We start from the raw sequence: 21,123 nt of genomic DNA, 5'->3' as shown, positions 1-21,123 counted from the left end.
CGTTAATATATATATACGAAAACGGCGCCCAATAAATTTTTACGAGCTGTGGTGCTCGTCTGAGTTTACGTATTAGGTGGGATGGGGGAAGAATAATAATAATAGTAATTTCTCTCGCACGCATATGACTTGTGCGGCTAACACAATATTTTATACGACCAACAGCGGACTCGCACCCACGATGGCCGAATAATGGTGGTACATAAATATAATTGTCACTCGTCTATACAATGATGATGCACTAGGTGTATAGAATGTGTACACATCACGAATAGGAACTGCACAGCACCGTCCGTCCAAAGGACCAAAATGTATATCATATTATTAATGCTATGATATCATATTATATTAGACGGGACACAATATCACAATTTTCGGTCGTATAATAAACTTACTGGCCGCAGACGGTATGCAGTGTAGATGATAACTATTAAATATGTTAACTATTATAGGCGACGAACTTATTATATAACTGTTGTCGCCATGCAGTAGACGGTACATTTTTATTAGGTATTAGACACATTTGTAGGACGACCTCGATTTTTTTTTTAATCGACAAAAACTATGTAACTAAGTAACTGACATCTTAATAACATGTACTTTCAAAAATACAATACAGCGAATAATTTAATATTATAATATTATGTCCAAGGCACATCGTACCCCAACACAATATGATAAGTCGAAATGGTATAGATAGGTACTGTTTATGGGTTGTTGATATGATTTTCTAGCACTTATAGTGAAAGTCTCTAATAATAACCAGTGCATCTCGATTCCGAACTTTCATACTTACTCAGGAATAAACGTAAAACGGTTGCATCAAACGGTAGAAAGACCCATTCGTTTATTTGTTTTTATAGAAATTACTACTATAATTTTGTAGGTAGCATTGTTATTTTTATTGATATTTCACTCAGTGACAGAATATTACGAAAACATAAGTATTTGTGACAGCGAACATGGAGTACCGCAGAATTTTTTTTAGACATTATACTCAGAATAATTTGCTTATTTACTATAAGTATTTTTTTCAAGTACTTCAGTTCACACACCTTATTGTTTTTACAAATAACATGTTATAAGTCATATAGTCGTTCAATAGTCTTCGTAATCACGATTTGTTAATGTATTGTTGTACTACTTTACCACTTTTTATTCAATTCAACCACTTTGGCGAAGACATTACAGATGATCTGCTCACGCAATATTGCACGACATCCGTTCAAAATAAATCGTAATATAATATTGCAGTGTTGCAACAATGTGGGGTTATGTACAATATATCATTATAGAGCGATAGTTCCCGGGTCATAACGATTGTAATATATTTGAAATTACGAACATAATAATATAACACATATTAACCTGTATGTAGGTTACCTATATACGCTGTTCTTATGTCAAAGTTATTACCACTGTATATGACCAATATACGTGATATTATGTATTCCACCTCCGACAATTTATCCCGGAGGTAAGGGTCAACAATTGAAACGTAATAATAATTTAATGACTAATGAGTAATAATAACACGTTTAATGTTTTTATTTATTTTAATTCTTAAGCAATTACCGCCTGTACAGAGTTTAGGGTCAATGTCGGTGAACTCAAATCCGATCCGAAGCTTTTGTGGGTTGAGTCGTCGTGTACCTACGCCTATATGGCTGTTCTAGGTATATTTTAATATTATATTATATAGAATTATAATTCATAACATATTTAGCGTGGTTTATTTTCACGCATGCTTTCACTTCAGAAGTGCTTAAATTGTATGTAATACATATATTATTTCGAAGATTTCTTCTTGAATGGTTCAAACAGGTACCTCCTATATAGTGGCGCGGTATAACTGGTTTTCGTATATTATCCTAAACGTGTCGAACGTACGTGAAAAGGTGTGAAATATTAAGCGCCATTGTTTACCGTACGTTTTAACGCGGTTTTATGTGTTTAGGAATACGTTTTACAAGACAAGTGTTTTCGGACGTTTTGTGCGTGTGATTTTTATTACGAATACTCGTTCAAACACGACAGTCGACCATACGTCGTTATGGACATAAGTAAAATTGCGCGTGCTGTAGAAAAAAAAATACGTATTATAATATTAAATACATAATTTTCCCGAGACGTGTCCGTGTGCGTCTCATGAATGACACACAAATGAATTACGGCATAGATTCAATTTTATTATGTGTAGTATACGTATACGTTTATGGTATATCCATTTTTTTTTTTTTTTTTGGCGAAACAAAATTGATATATTACGGTGCCGCCGAAACGTTAAAATAAAATATGAGATCAGAAATAAATTTATACGACGGCTCGCGGCTAAACCACAGCGTTTAAAAATGTAAAACGAACTTCTTGTTCGCCCAACCGCCGCCGCCGCAAAAACGCGTTACTAGTTTTTTGATTTATGGAGACACGATAATAATTATTGTATAATGTATTTCTATTATCATTCGGGCAGCCCTGTCTCTCTGTCTCTCTCTTCGCACACGACTCAATGTGTGTTATCTTCTACTGTATAATACACGTATAATATTATATATCGTGGAAAATAACGATTGATAGACGCACGCGCGCAAAAATGAAGTATAATAATATTACACGTCCTCGCATTTATTGCACACGGGCTGGTCGTTACGTCATTTAACAAGATTTTGCCGGTTCTCGCGTCTTTTCGTCCTTGTATTGTACGGCCCGCTGCGCTTTCGAGAGTCCGCCGACAGATAACGAAAATGCTCGGCAGTCCGCCGAGTTTAACGAAAAGCAAATTCTAGAACCTTGTTTTGATTTGACATGACGGCGTTTATGAAATGCATTTACCTACAAACGCATTTTAACTGTGCTCTGGTAGAGGGCATGCGATAGTGGTATACGTATCGCATACTTACTTTCTGGTAAATGCCCGGGGAAATCAGCATTCATCTACAGTTTTCGTGATTTGTGATGTAAGATTTTTCAAAATCAACAAACAGTTACGAGATGGCAAAAATCGGTTTATATGATGAATCATTTTGTCATTCAATTGTGGTGGTAAAAATAATTATATAATATTCATTACGCGTTCGTTTTTATGTACCTATATAGCATATATACACATACATATAGCTGAAATTAATTGTCCTCTACTGTGGTTAATTTGAGCCTCATTGGAAATTGAGATTATTTGAATCTATTTGCGTGCATATATATTATTTAATGTATACCAATAAATGTATAGTACCTATAACATGTTATTACCCACTAACAACAAATGTTGTCCCGAAAAATCTCAAATTTTGGGTTAAGACATTTTTTTGAAATGTCACAAACATATTTTATAAGATAAAAAGACTAAATTATAGAATTATACTAGAAGCTAATATCGTAATGGTGTACCTAATGTATTACACCAGTACAGCTAGATAGTTTTGTCTCCTCGCAGAATAAGGCTAAATATTATGGAAGGGCCACAATATCAAAAAGATTAAAAACACTTATTTTGAGCATACTGAGTCAGTATTAATGGTAATGCCAGTAGTTTATACAAATTTGAGTGTGCATTAGGTTATGTTTTAACAACATTTTTACCAATCGTCTCAAAACAAATATTATTAATCTATTCGAATTTGCAAACTTGGAAAGTTTCAAAATAAAACTAGGTAATTTCAAAGACAAAATATTTTTGTGGGCTATGATCCTATGAAAAGTTTTTATGGAGGCTCTTAACTCCCAAATTATTATGAGTACAATATAACACTACATTATGGTTTAAAAAAACATGAAGACAGTTTTAGGCATTACGCCTGCTATGGATTACAAGGTATACAATAAATTGCGACAATAGTAAAGTAAAAGAACTTAGTAAATAAGAATAAGTTTGGATTAGTCACAACTCATAATTACAGGGGGTGTGTGTTACATGTACATGCATAGTTAGTTAAGTTATTTGAAGGCTCAAATAAAATACACTTTTAGTCCATGAATGCTACACTGCTAAAATTATTATAATCAATATTTTGTTTGGAAATAAGCACTAAAAATGCTATAAATGAACACAACAATTGAAAAAATAAATAAAATAGAAAACAAAAATGTACATATTATAATCATTATAATACTATATATTTCATACACAGTTGATCAAAGTTGAGGGAGGAATTCATGGTTGATCATCACGATTAGTGATTCTTAAAATAATAAAATAATCGTTCTCACGAAATAACGCGAAAGCGGTTCCAGGGGGTTGAACAGTATAGTGCCGATAAAAATAAAAATTCATGAGTAGTAGATAATAATTTTTACTTTAAGAAAGTATATAAAATATAATAATAATATCTATACATAGATCTATAGTGATAAATATGCTATGTCATCATACTGTTTTATACTCATTTTATGCTAATTCGTATTAAACATAATACATTTAGGTAGGTACGTACAACGTACATATTTTTATAAATCTTAATAAGTGTAACAAAAACAGTATATTTTTTATGATAGTTAAATAAAATGTAAATAGGTACTTTATAGTAAGTGAGTTGTACCTAAGTTAAAATATCATATAATTTATAGAATATACCGTTTTTTCTTATAAATCATTATTCATTGTGTAAAATACTACAAAAGATGTTTTTTTTTTTTTAGTTATTACTGTGTATGGTATTATTGAAATGACGTAATGAAGTACCTACTACCTACCCATATATATTATATAATATGTATACAGTACGTTTTTCGAACATGTTATAAACCTTCTTCTATGAATGTTTATTCTAAAAAATGAATTCAAAATAATATGTACATTGTACGGGTGTATTTTTTGTAGACGAAAAATATTTAAAAGACACAACTTTTTATATTATATACAATATGAGTAAATTTAAACATTTTTCGACACACGATTATTTTCATTCATTTGCCATTTCTATGGAGTATACCACAAGTGTATTTAAAATGGCATTATTCTGGGCGAAAGTCTTAATGAATAAAATGTCATTTGTTGGTGATTGCAACGTATCATTAATTTATGTAGGCTTGAGAAAGGAAAATTGTAAATCATAATATTATTGTGTTCTACTGAAATCTCAATCATAACAACAAAGTCCATTGTGACTAAATTACCTACTACGCAATATTGAAAACTTGCAATATCATAAGAAATTATATTTTGTCAATATCATGTCTATATTATAACTATCAAGCATTAACGAGGGATCTTTTAAGTCAAAAACTGTTCGAATCAATACTGGCCACCAATATCTACAAACGTATGAAAGTTCCTCGCTTACTCCCTTCGTCAAGCCACCCGAGGGTCGAGATCAAAGAATCCCTCTGTATCATAGGTAAGTATCTGCGACTGTTTTTCCAGATCAAACCAGTGGCAGATAATAATTTGGATTTTTTACTGACCATTACGACATATAATGTATAAGTACACCAAAAGACTTGATCGAAAGGTAAAAAAAAGTATATTGTCACTGTTTCATCGTTGTTATATACGCTTTAAAGTTTAAAGTCATCTTATTTCCTATAGTACGCGAGCACTGTGGCGGATAATGATTTTAGGAACGTGTATAGTATTGTTTACCACAGAAATTGTTTTGTGCGTGTATACATCTCGACGGTCTTCTCGCATCACACGGTAATAATAATATGGTATATTGCATCTAGTGACCGCCAAACGCCGATCTCACACCGCAGCAGCAGTAGGTGCAGACACAAGTGGTTGACATAAGAAATTACTTTTAACTCCCTGAAATATTATCTCGCGGGGGATGAAAACGATAAAGTATAATATAAACACAAGACACCGACCACCGCGGCGTGTTCTTTTTGTTGCGGTAATAAATTGGTGTGAAAGACTCTGTTTGTTAAATAAACAAACAAAAAAATAAAATAAAAAAATAAAACTATATACATAATAAATATAAAATAAAAACCCTCCGGACAATATTTATACACATTTTGTTTTTTGTTGTACGTTTTATTTTTTTTTTCCGGGGGAGAAGAAAAACCGTAAACAACACTCCGTCGGACATCGAATGCATATGATACCGGTTAATTTGGTCGGCACACCCTATAACTGTCAAGGTGGTAAAAATTATGGTTAGACGTACGCTTTTACCGAACCGTATATTTGTAGGTGGCAATAAATACTAGTACTATAATACTCCGAGCCTCTCAATTAGGCGCTACACACACACATACATACGAACACGATTTCGGTTAGGGGTGGGGAAGAGAGGAGTAAGACGGACGGGGACAACAGGATTTTTAAACGTTTTAATTTAGACCTATAGGGTCGGATGGTATGCCTATATGCCTTTGATCGGTTCCGCCCGCCCACCCCGAGTTCCGATTGACTATCTGGGAACAATACGAAGACAATATAAATTTAGGAATAAGAATATACGTACGATGTATTAGTGTATAGAGAAACGTGGCCATCACGAAAAGCGTCTCTAAAAACCGAATGTTTCAGCATTTTTAGTACCGATATAATAATTATAAGATCTAACACTGGACGGAAATAAGCACACACAAACAATAATAGTTCATTGTAGTAATTTAATTTATTTTATAGGTATATAGGTACTATACTGTTCTATTTCATTTTAAATGATGACACGACCGAGTTTAAGCTAAAGTTACCACCCATAACACTATGATGTCTTTATTACCACGCTGACGATGACGAATAATAGAATTATTATTTACTAATACAGTAAGTAATAAGTACCCATGGGCCATTCTTATTGTTTATCTGGTTTTCAATGGGGTGCCGCTTTAATGCTCTTTGCATATACTTATATTTACAGTTATTTTATTTCAGTGTTCTAATATTTAAATCTATATAAGGAGTTCATAATCTACTCTCCAAACTACTTCTTATATTGGGGCATACAGCACGCATGGGGTATTATTTTAAAGTTTCTCTTTTTTTATTCACATGCATTTTCTATTTCTACATAACATGTACGAATCAATAATCAATATAAATGGCAATATTTATTTCTGTAAGAAAACTCATACATTTCAATCAAACTTAGTTATTTTTAATACTTGTAGGAAATATAATAACATAAGATATACTATTTTAGATGCTGGATACACAAAATGAATCGACTTATTCGTAGAGCAGTATACTTAACTTTTGAGTTTTGACAAGAAAAAAATTCAAGTATTTACACAACCAATAATTCATGTTGCCTGTTGTAAAAATCAAGTAGTTGACCTCAATGCTCGAATATATAATAAAAACGAACAACATTTCTGAACACAGGGGAAATGTGTAGGTTTTGTGTTCTAAGACAGAAAATATGATTGCTTACATCGCATGTATATGATTTTGAAAATATGAAAGAATTAAAAGGATAGTACAATCATATAGGTACCCGTACAGAATACCAAAATCCATAATTACCTACTTTTAAATCTTAAAATTACGAGTAAAACTTTTCAATGGAAAAAAAAGTCCATTTAAACTGTTACAACATAATATTATACAACTGTAATAGGAAAAACATAGGGCATAATATCACGTCTTAATATTATGTGATATTATATTGTTTAATATTATTATTAAGCAATTATTAGTCCAGCGGAGACGCTAAAATATACGACGACGACTACAACGATAGGATGTAAATCACCGGGTGGTTTGGGTAATATTCTGGATGTGTATAATGAAGACGTGAGAAATGAACGTCCTCCCAATATATACGTCCAAATCGGCCGACCGGACAACAATATATTCGTGTATTTTATTACCGACATGCGATCAAGATTAAACGACGATGGAGCGAATAATATTATTATGTGCTCGGCAAGCCAGCTGTGTATTGCTCGTCGTTTCACCCATTTATTTGTTTTTAGCAAATTGATTTCATTTTTCCCGACGGACGTAGCGCAGTGTCGAATTTCCATCACGGCTTGTTCAGACATAGTGATATTATGTTATCACTATATTATGGGCACTATATTTATATACCTACTATGTGATATCTTATACGTAGGTATTTATGCACGAGCGTGTGTGCCCTTCACCATATATAGCTACGATTGCTGTTATAGCGCTATAATAATATTGTAAATGTGGCCGAGGACTGTGTACCTACTAACTAGCGAAAAGTGTAAACGGACGTCCCCGTAATTTAGGTAGAACGAGTTTTTTTCTTAATCACGTGTTCTTGTGTGTGTGTGTGTGTGTGTGTGTGTGTTTTTTATACTGTTATTGAAACTCGAAGTAAATTATTTGAAAATAAATCTTATTAAAACATTTTTTTTTCTCTTACCAAACGAACGAAGACAAATTATATTATTACGTACGTAGAGATTCCTGTGGGCACCTATAGGTAAAAACACAAAATGTGAACTACTGAGAAAAACTAGATCGGTACATTACTGCATATTATTATCATGTATTTGATAAACCTTAGAGAAGTACGTGTTGGTCAAATTAATTTTGATTACCATCTTTGATTACGCGTTTTTAATTTAAAAAAAAAAAAAAGTAAAAAAAAAACTGTGATTATAATAATAAATAACACGGTCGCGGCTGTGCGTCACAATTACTGTATATATCGCACATACATATATTATATTATAATATAATATGCCTACAGTCGGCACGATTTAAAGCACGTGGACCTGTAATGAATATATTATTATTATATGTTATGGTATATACCTACACATATACGGGCGACCGCACGGCGTCGTAGAAAATATAATACACATAATGATATACGTATATACCTAAATAATATAATGGGAAGATTACGCTTGATAATTATTAGATAAACCGAATTCATTGATATGCGTTTGAAAGCGGCGAATTGTGTCCACCGAGCAAATAACGCATATGATATCATTACGATCGAGCTGCGATGATCAGACATTGATGATATAATGAGTGAAATACGGACGAATAAATAAAAAATCTTACATTCATTACATTCATTTTTACAGAGTGTATCTCGCCGTGCTTGTTCACAACAATGATTTTTTTTTTTTTGATTGTTTGTGGATTTTTTTTCAATATGATTTTTATAAAGCTATTGAATTTTTAAAGTCATCAACCTACTGTATTCTTCAGAGTAATCCACCGCCAAGCATGCTCACCCCGATTTTTCCTTTTAATAATGAATTTATTCAAATTCTGATTTATAGAATTTTCAAATATATATGGGTTATAATAAATTTTATACATACTACGGAAGAGACTAAAATATGTTGAAGCATACAAATATGTGAGGGGAAAATTATAATAGTGAGCTGTAGCCTAGTATAATAATATGTACCTACGGGACGCACCGATGAAGTCAGAACTGCCAGACACCCTGCATGCATATTATATTGTACGATAAAGAAAATAATATTCGCAATGTGATTTCTGCGATTCATCGGCGCCATTTGACGGTGTAGAGTATACGTTGACGAAAATTATAAAATTACTATAAACACCTGTAAATATATACTACTCATAATAATATATGTCACTGTACATACACATATTAATATTATATACTACTAGTTATTACAAACTATAATATTATGTGTGTCGCAAGTGCGTAATTCGTCTATATTGAAATAATATAATCAACACCATACCAAAACACCATAAGATCCGTAATGCCACGCGCGTAGAAACTACGTTGCACAATATGCACAGGAAGCGTTTCCACAAATTCCGTTTGGCGAATCCGAGACGACCGCGACATCGGATTCGTGTGTGATTCGTATTATTGTTTCGACGAGTTCAACGTCCGTACGCGTATCACTAATTATAACAATGATCGGTCGCAGCATCGGCCACCACTGCTCTGGTGCAGCATGTATGCATACACGTGATGTTAACCCATTGATTGTGTTATAACCCGACTTGGATTAACGACTACCGTCCCCAATTAAACCACGCGATGAACTATGAGTGAACCGACGAGTTAAAAACAATTAAAAATACGATTTTTTTTTTTAAAATTTTTTCTATGATTATTTGTATAGACGGACAGGTGAGACAAGCACACGCGTAATGTCGTGTAGGATTTTTTCATTTGTTTTTGTTTGAACGATCGCGTCGGCTAAGATAGTGGTTGTTTGTTTTTTGAAAATGTTCGTATACCTACGTCAGTTATACATAATATGTTATAATCTGGAATATAATACGTATAGCTCATAATATCAGCTTCACTATTTTGTCTAAAAAACGCAGGGAACAAAATATGACAATGTACAACTTAATATTGACGCAGTACGTATACAGATAATTCCGCTGTTTGTGTATACCTACGCAATCGTAGGTTAGCAATAGGCTGAGGTTTATATTATACATCATTAGAAAGTAAAAAAAAGATCAAAATACATTTCAATGATTAATCGAATAATCGATTAATCTCTTGGATTGGAAACCGACAGAAAACACTTCCCGTTCCCAAAACGTTAATTATGATTAGTAAATAATGTCGATAATAGCTGGTAGCCTAGTACCTATATCGATTGCGGACGAATGCACGCTTTATACCAACTACTCTTACGATTGTTATATGTAAACCGCCGTGATTTCGACGCAATTATTAGATGATCAAATAATAACTTGTAATAACTAATAACCGATAATCATGGACAAATAATAACAATAATTTACCGAGCCGTGTTTGAAAATAATGCAGGTAACACGCATGATAAATATTTATCAAATATTCTGCTATTGCAGAGTGGTACAGACTATACTACTATCGTGTATACAGTTAATTCTATGCTTAAATTATACATTTTCATATTTCCAAAACGATTATTTTGTGCCGTAATATACCTATATTAATTTCGAATTATTCTAACAAATTATAAATCGTACATATCCTATTAAAATAAATGCTCGAGTATTTTCACCGTAATTTTATTAACGCCAGTGCTCAGTCTATATATATATATATATACATATACACTCATAGTAAATTCCAAGAGGTAAATGTTATAATTTGTTCTCCACACTGTGTATATTATGATCGATAAACCAGTCTAGTAACTCATTGAAATATTTAAATTAAATTAAACCAAAAAATACAAGCAACTAGTAGTCTGAATACTGAACAATTGATTTGCCGTCAAGCGAAGTTGCAATTTTTTTATTAAGCGAAAAAATTCCAATCAATTTATAATTGAAGTGCAACGACTGACGTTAATTTACACTATTCATAAGCAGTTCATACACACATAGTATATTATGTTCGACACGCTGAACGATGATCATATATATTATATTATTGATACGCGTTCACAAATTAAAATGTTTATAATTTTAAATAACTTTAATGGCTCATAGCACATCCAGACACTCTGATATTTTTGGTCAGCATCTTATTGGACAACATATTATGTACTATAAATTATAATATATACACCGATCGAATCTCAAAATATTATGTAGGTGTTAAAATTAAATGAATTTAAAAAAAATGTATAACTAATTTTTTCAAACTTTATGAAATTATTAAGTATACCTGCATAAAAAAAAACCAAAGAACGTTTAATCTGTCAAAATACTACATTTTATAACATACACCAGTTGCGTGCTGTCAAATGTAATTTTATTTTTTACAAGACGTGCATCCCAATATACCTAACCAGAATGCAAATTATATATTTTTGGACACGTTATGTTTCATGTGTTTGATTTATAATGATTTTCATTCGAAACGAAGTTCTACAACTGTTCACTTAGATAAACCAGATACAAAATACATGGGTTTTGTGTATGGTGTAGGTTAAATCGCTGTCACAGTGTCATGTACACGTGCATATTTCTGCTAAACATATATAGCACATTAAGAACGGACGTCGTCCTAGTTACGTATCGCAGTATTTTATTGGATATTTTATAAACGTATATTTTTCTGTGCGTGTAAAGACCCACACTAAAGTATACACGTATCAATATTATAGAGTATAATATGTCATAGGTATTGTGTCTAGTATATAACTTACTAGGTGTTTTTTTTTTACGAATACACAACACTTGTATTTGGTACCTATATTTTGTTTACGCAAGACCAAATAGAAGCGAGATTACAATCGAAAAGAAAATCGATCGGTTCTAAATTACGTTAATATTACAGTCATGTAAAGTTTTAAACATCTTCGAGACTCAACAAATTGCATATTATTATTCATTTAACTGGCAGTCGACACTACAAGCGTAAAATATAATATGTCCAGACTAAATCCTGCAATATGCGGAATAGTATACAAATAAAACACATTTGTATGTAAGACCAAGAGCACGATCAGTAACTTGGAGAGGGGGTGTCAGGGTGTATGTTTGCACCCCTTACTTATAAAATAGTCACAATTGGTCTGTTATGAAATAATGGGAGTAAATATAATGTACCATTGTTTATATAATTAAATTTAAATTGAATTTTTATATTAACAGTGGAAATAAAATATCAACCAATATTCTATCAATTAATTGAGTAAACAATGAACACTTCAGTTGTAGTAGGTATACTCTATAAATTATTCTAAAACTATGGAAGATAATCTATAACCATAGACCTGCTATAACAGATCTATTTGAAGATATATACAAGAATCTATTATCAGGCCTATGTCTACAACAGTTGTTTATCAGTTATCACACTAAACCACAGGTTAAATTTATTAGTTATTACTATATTGAATCTTAGTAGGTCTCATGGTTTACAACTGTTTATTTTTATACCGTACAGTTGGCGGTAATATATAGTTAATTGATAAGCGAGAACACTATAATAAAATAATAAATTTAAAATCCAAGGATTGCTACGATATACGTTAAACTATTAAAATTACCCAATAGATTTTTTTAAATTTTAAGTAATCATAATACTATGGGGTTTAATTTTTTTATCTACATTTTTCTTCGAGTTTTTTATGCATATTATTACTATTACTGGTTTTCACATAGATACAATTATTAATTATTATCTATTAGTTTTTAAATTGCTCTTTACCATTTATATTTTTGAAGGGGCCCATGATCTAAGGAAAAAATCAAAAGCAGGATAATGTACATATCAGGTATATCTATATTCACATGGCCTGGTGAAATTTCAAAATGGCCTGCTTGTAACCTTGCACACCCGAAAAAAAAAACTGAAATTACGCCCCTGAGAATTGCTACGATGAATACATTGTATTTACAATGTGTACTTAACTATATAATAACATGGTGTTTCGTATGAGAAAAAAATCACTGCTACAGGCAATGGTGCGACTATAATAGAGAACATAATTGTCACAAGTAGGTTGTAAAGCTGCTTGATAAGATGTATAGAAAACACGCACACGAGCAATCTTGTTCTACCGCGTTGTGATATTGTATACCAGCTGTTACCTATGAAATGTTATATCGCTTTATCATCATTATTTAATTACAGCGAAAAATCGATAGTTCGATAAACGAGCGCATTATGACGAGCCACGATCATTCTTTTTTGTTTTTAAAGATTTAAGTTTCTATATTGTGTATTATAATTTATAATATATATTGACGAATATGATATAATATATATCTAGGTAGGTAGGTACAATATGACGCGATTGCGTCACTATTTAAGTCGAGGACGCGTTTTGATATTATCATAGATGTTATGTGGAAAATGGTATCATATAATAATATGTAGATTGTAATTTGTAAGTATACATTATTATAATATGCATGATTGCCTTACCGAGCCATACAGTAAGCCGCATGCGTCCATGCACAAGTACATACACGTCGCTACGCCTTGGATGTTTAGCTGTCCCATGTTCACCGAAGTTCTTTGCAGGATAACTGAAAAAAAAAATTAAATGTTCATAAATTCATAAATACATATGCACGTGAGTACGATACAAGCATATAATATGCGGTAAATAAAACGTATAATATATTATAATATAGTACACCACCTAGGCGCCTGGCGCCCATACTGCTTATTTATAAACGTGTGACACGTTCCATTGTTTAGTAAAAAGTTTTGGCATAAAGATCGTATTACATTATACAAATTATTGTAGCGATTTAACAGAATGACGATTATAGTGTAGTATGATATATATAATTATAACGACAACTGACAACCATGTATATCTAGTGCAGTGATAATGTGGCGCCAAAAAAATAGACATACATACATTATTTTTCCGACGATCCATTTAAATGTTATCGAAATTCCAATTAACATCACGTACCTATACTTAATCAAGAATTACTCATGTCTAATTAAAGGCCTTGATCGGTCATATCATAATATCTATCACGGTGGTTTTAATAGAACCGAATTACGATGAATATTCATCTAAATAGGTATACCTAATAATGTTAGCTATTGTTATACAATAACAACATTATGATGAAGTAGAACACAAGTTTCTTATATTGTGTACGCATCTTCGTAGTGATAAACATCACGACAACGCCGTATTATTATAATCCGCAGTAAATAAAATATAATTCGATCGATTTTATATTTCCAATTCCCCATAATAACCTCCGTGATTGGCTTAACTTATTTAGTTGGAATATTTTTCCATAATATATTATAAATAGGACAGGTTATAAACTCGAATAATTAGTATTTTCTAAATAATAATTGCTATATTGCGCTGATAAATTGAGCGTGTATTATTCTGAAAATGCATACTATTTTTTGTCGTATAGGATATAGAATATAATAAAATACACATATAACTGCAGTAATAAGTTATATTATATCCAATCCGTGACGTTTATGCCATTCCGTTACGTATAATATCGTAGATTATAATGCTAAAATGTACCTTTATATGTATAAACATTTTAGTTATAATATAAAAATATATAATATTATGTCTTTATAGTGGACATATTTTAAGCTTTTTAATGATTCATGAAAAATATTTTTTTATATAAAGTGACGGAGAGTTAAAAACAACATTATACATATTATAGGCACTATTTATAGGTAATATGTGTATAACAACTCAAGGCAGCTTAAGGCGAACTGACTCAAGATCATAGTTAATATATTATTTTAACGTAATAAAATTTAACAATAAATGTACCCATAACCTAACTATGAAGAAAACACGAAAACGTCGCTCACATGTTTTGCCGTTGTATTTTTTCTGTTGTGTAAAAAAAAAAATATTAAAATAAATACATAATAATCGAGATTATCGTAAACGTTCATATTATATTCTGAGTCCCTTCGATAGTTTTATACAATATTGCAGTTGTTAAAACCGGATATTCATATTGGATAGCAAAATCGTTTTCTGACTGGCGTAGTGAACCTCATAAACATATTTCACTACGTAAATGAGTCCATTATAGAGAGGAGAGCGTGTTAAGGCTAACGGGTCGAATAGTTATTATTATTGTTATTACTTATATAAGTTTCTAACGACGATCCATATAAAAATAATATTATTATTATCATCATCATTGATGTAACCGAAAACGTTTATTATAGAAGGGGGCGGTTGGCGGTTGCATTTAAAGCGTCCGAGTCAAAAGAATAATAACTGTCGGTAAAAAGGAGGCGCCTGTTCGAAATCGATTAGAATATTAAATGTATATAATATTATTATATAGTTGCCGGTCAGAAAAATAGTACCATAAGGTTCCTGTGCGGCAACCGGTTCGTCAGTAGGTATGTATATAATACATTATATACGTATATGTGTGTGTACGGGAACATATTTATAATATGTGACTCCCAAGCTCATTAACACAAATTTGAATTTAAAGGGAAAATAATAAAACACTTATCCTTATCTGAACCCTAAAGTATTGTTCCGATCTCGAGTGGGATTCAGGAATTTTACTCAAATTGACACCAGCTATTATATATTATATGGATATAGAGACCGGCACCGCCGCACTGTAACCACAGGCCGTGATTAAAACACACACATGCACACTCACACACATATTTATTCTATAGATGCACATTGCAGCTTAAATTTTTATATCCAAAAACAAACTTTATGTGTATGTCCCGTCACCGTGAACAAAAACGAGTGTTTATTCGGTTTTTTTTTTTAGTTATCGCCCTGCGCGAGTATTTTACGATTACGACCAAATTACACGGGCTTTCAAGAAAATAATAGAAAACACTATGTATAGAGGCGTCTAAAAAGTGAAATTGCCGGACGCATTGTACTCGCATTGTACCTATATCGTTTTATGACCTTTATCCCGAGATCATGTTTGCAGCGCGGCGGGCGGAATCGCTGCTCCGTAAACCAACGGATTTATATATTATTATTGTATCAAAGCACGTAGTATAATATATATATATATATATATATGAATATGATGGGTACATAATATTATACCGTTGACAAACAACCCGGCGTAAACGTGTATGCCTATGTCGTCTGCGTGTATAATGCGGTGCGTTTTTCATTTTCACACAATACCGCCCGATGAGTTGATGCGTTAAGACCGCGTCCATTTATAATAATAATAATAATGTTATGTTCTCCCCTTATTTGAAAAATTTCCGGTCATAACGACTTTCAACGACGCTTTCCCGACGATGCGGATTCCGCACACAATAGAGTTACGTAGGTACTCACGGTATACACATGCCTGTATAATAACGTATATATGGTATGATATGTCGCGGTGTGCCTGTGTATAAATGGAAGCATTCGAAAATTCAAACGAATAACAGGTATATCGTATTGTCGCGTTCTACGAGAGGGTATAATCCGTTGAAATCCGATCAAAAATGATAATTATGACTAATGATTCTAAAGTATGCCTCATTTTTCAGGCTGAACAAACTATGGTGATTATATTATTATATCATTAAAATTATAATTTTAAAAGCACCACACACATTTTTACACATACACTGATGGCGTGTACACACACACACACACACACACACACACACAGCATTACTCGTCCTCGTTGACGACATACATTTAAATATAAGTATATTAGGTACCACGAGGTCTTTAAGGTTGCGCTGTAGAAAACGTAGAAAATCTCACCGACAACTATTTTGTATAGTATAATAAAAGTGCTATGTTGTGTAAAGTTTTACTGACGAATCGCAAGAGTAGAAAAAGGTGTATAGAGAGCAGCTTATCTTAATGTCCTATGAGTTAGTTAAATATTTTACAAATAAGTGATATAAACAATAAACTTGAAAATTAAGAGCATCAATAAAATGCATTCCATTTAACTAGAAAAAGAATGTTTTACTTCGAAGAAAACAAGTTGCGATACTGTATTATAGTAGATACATTAAAAGATTTTGTGTAGACGAAAACGTTTTTATATTTAATTACTAAAACGTTACGTTTCAAGTCAAATGACATACAACTATATGGTTCTCTTTGGTACCTCACCTACTATTACTTAAGTCTTAAGAGGATACCACACTCCTTAATGTGTTGTCTTCATTTTCACAACGTACCGATATATGGCATACCAAATTTGAATTCAGGAGAACTAACTTAAGCTTTAATACTATGAAGTGAATTGTCCTATTATCAAATTTAAAGGTCAGAACATTGTCCCACTTATTTTTATGTTTATTTTTATGATATTTCAATAATATTATTAATCGAGTTGAGAGTGTTTTCATAATGTAATATTTTAGAATGCGTGCTTTTTAAAGAGAAAATAATTTCTTCTCAAGAATTATTTTCAATTTGCATTGAGTCTGTATATGAAATTAAAATAAATTAAATCCAAACGAAATCTATGCTACGTAAACAATGGTTTTAAGTTAAACATTTTTTGAATTAATTTATAGGGCCATTCAGTATTCAAACGTGTATTACTTTATTTTAAAATACAATGCTATGAGTATGTTTTACAACCATTTTGAATGCTATATAATGTATTATATCTAAGGCTATAAAATAAATCATTCAACTACTCGTTATGATCAAATTATTTTATGATAAACCGTAACAAAGCGGTATATAAGATAAACCAAATATTCAATTCTCAGTAGCCTTCGAAATATAGGTTATTACTTATTAGTTATTTACAATGAATTCTAAAAAATAAATTCAACTCACAATATTTCAAGTTACACAGAGAATACATAAAAGTTTTTTTTTTTAATTTAAACTTTGTAATTACAATTACTAACATACTAGTTATGTAGGTATGTATGATTATTTTCCTTATACAACGGATATAGGTTTAATTATAATGATGTTATGCAAATAAAAAGTACTGATTCAATCAATGTGTGTGTGCTTATATTATTTATTTATTTAACTTTAAAATGACTTAGATTATTTTAAGATTTAAAACTGACAACATCTTTATAAAGATCAAATACATTTTTGTTAAAAATATTATTTTTATTGTATATATATAGATTGTATATTTATACATGAAAGTGTACAGGCCCTTTGGTATAAAGAAAAGTATTAGGTACACTAATACTTTATTTATATCTACATGATAACAATTATTATAAATTCCTGAAAACTCAAAGTATTATGTTAGGTGCACTAAACATTTATTTCATACAAACTGTCCTCAGGACTATTTAGTTATGAAAATATTGTTCATAGCCAATGTTGAACCTTCCTTCGCCTTTTCAATTATATTGAATTCAATCGCACTGTGTATCGGTGTATTCATATATGTATATATCAGTATATCGCGTAAGTATATTATTTATAGATTGTCCTACATATAAAAATATTGTGTGTACTTTTGTATTTGTGTCCAGCGGCTAAGTTCGTTTACTTATAATAAACAAATAATTCATGATATTTATGCATAATAAATATTACACAACACTATTATGATATATTATATTAATCTTAGGCATATTTTACTGGTTCGTAGACTATGGTTTATACCATATTATATACCCTGGCCCTAATTTCCTAATGCATCGGTCCAATGCAATTTCAACCTATGGAACCTTAATATCGTTTACCTCCAACTTCAAATTTATAGGAACCAACTAGTATCTATTATATTATAATTTAGGTACCTACAACATTTTAGAAATTATTTTGAATTTAATTTTTAGATTATGGGTTATTAAATCATAAAATACAATTTTGTTCGTGTTTATAATTTAGGTAATTGTTGAAGTGTAATGTGCCATGTGGCTACAAATTTCTAATAAAATTTGTTGACTTCCTATAATAATTCCGCTCGTGAGTCACTTTCTGGCCCTCCTCCTCACCCAGTTTATCATTATATAGTCTACAGTGCCAAAAAAAACAAAATGTTCTTTGAAAACATTAAATATATTCACATAAACTGTTTGGGATTGGTGCGGAACAATAAAAGGTTTTGCATTAAAATGTTCGAAGTATAAAACATTAAAACGTATCTGAACTATGCATGGTATAATATACATCATAATATTTATATACCTACACTATATTACATATCAGTTTGAATTAAAAAAGAAACTGTAACAAGTGTAACACGATTACAACCCACTTTGTCTATATACTGTATACGATATATGCCTGCCACTCGAGATCCGATGGGCGGGAAGAACAAACGAGGCGTAGTAATCCTAACTTTTCTCCGATCAGAAATCTTCGATCACCTGTGGCTAATGAGATTTGATCGTGACAACAACGTTATGTAAAAAATTAGTAAATAACGAAACGCCTTCGGTTCGTCTTTTAATCGGTGCGGCGAACCCTATATATCACTCTTACGCGTATGATGTATAGTAACAATACAATAATATTAAATTATAATATTAATATGTTATTTACGTGGATTCGTTTACCACGGTCCGCGAGGCTCGGATATTATTATAATATTACGTCAGTATGACGAGAAAGTATAAACACTGTAGCCGGTCGGGCCACCCCACACGTATAGGGAAGGGAGAAAAAAACGTCTAAACAGTCGCGTTAATAAATCGTCGATAATTAATTTATATTATACACGAGTACAAACGTACCTACAATATATCACAACGGTAATAAAATTATGTCCATATTGTATTATTATTATTATCGTCATTATTATTATTGTTATTATATGCACGTTTATCAAGTTGTTTTCCGCCGGTCGGCGCGTGGACACGCAAACGTACCCCGCTGTAACCCGTTTGTATTGTACTCGGGCTTGCTGGTACAGGGTGTCACGCCATGTTTGTTCCCCAGCCGATGATTTGTTTTCCAACTAAAATGTTTTGAAAATTATTACTGAGAGAGTCACATTTTAAATATTTTTCGGTTTACCACTACCCGAAATATTCACAATATTACAAAACTCTGCTTTAGACAAATGTTTTAAAATCATTAATTTCCCCATCGAGCATTGACTCCAATCGTCAGACACACATCTATTTACCTAATTACCTAAATGTTTAAACACATATACGATTTTGTGGTGCAATTAATTTTAAACGTATACTATTGCAGAGGTGTCAGAGTGAAGTTTTGGAAACTCAGTCCCCGAAATGCCAATAGTACGCGGGTAAAATATTATAATACGTCAAGTAGGTGGTCGGGCGGGAATGTGTACCAGATACCGTACACGCGATCAAGACACACCCTGTATACTGGGACACAGATTAGCCGGTTGCCCATACTATATAATAATATGTGTACAATATTTACCTATACATTTTTATGACCGTATACCAAGTATATACCCACCTACGGGGGTGAACCGCACCGGAGCCGAGTCGCGACAACAACTGCGGCACGCGGAGACTCACGCCAGTGGGATATCAATTAATTAATGACGTTTATACGGTCAATCGTTTGTTAGCCGAGCGACGACCAACCGCGGCGCGTGTGCCCATTATACCTACGACGGGCAAGAGATATTATAATAATAATAACAATATTTAAGCAATAAACGAAGTTTATGACGCGTGACGTTCAGATCGTTTCAATTAGGCCCACGACCACCGCGCCGCGGACTCAGTCAGTGGCGCTGGCAGCGGAATCGTCTCCGCATAGGTAGTATTACTACGTCCTATTATAGTGCCTACCCATATACTACCCATATATCATACTAGTTCTACCTACCTATGCATTGCATCTTACGTGATAATAAATAATAACGTATTAGCGTTTAACGCGAGTCGCACACACTGCAATAGGACAATGACGAATGGTATGAAAAAAGAAATTCGTTTAAATAAAAAAAAA

The 21,123-nt window shown here is 32.1% G+C and overlaps 1 protein-coding gene across 1 annotated transcript in view; it reads right to left on the bottom strand.

Annotated features, from left to right (window-relative positions):
• Positions 1 to 21,123, bottom strand: part of LOC111026914 — a 74,930-nt gene that overhangs the window by 10,416 nt on the left and 43,391 nt on the right. The window contains exon 2 of the mRNA XM_022305097.1: positions 13,704 to 13,807. Coding sequence (XP_022160789.1) covers positions 13,704 to 13,807 — 104 coding nt within the window. The remainder of the gene's footprint in view (positions 1 to 13,703; positions 13,808 to 21,123) is intronic.

This window comes from Myzus persicae, unplaced genomic scaffold (genome assembly GCF_001856785.1).
Source record: "Myzus persicae strain clone G006 unplaced genomic scaffold, MPER_G0061.0, whole genome shotgun sequence".
Classification (NCBI taxonomy): domain Eukaryota; kingdom Metazoa; phylum Arthropoda; class Insecta; order Hemiptera; family Aphididae; genus Myzus; species Myzus persicae.
The sequence above is the reverse complement of the archived record's forward strand: the minus strand, read 5'-3'. Positions and strand labels throughout refer to the sequence as shown.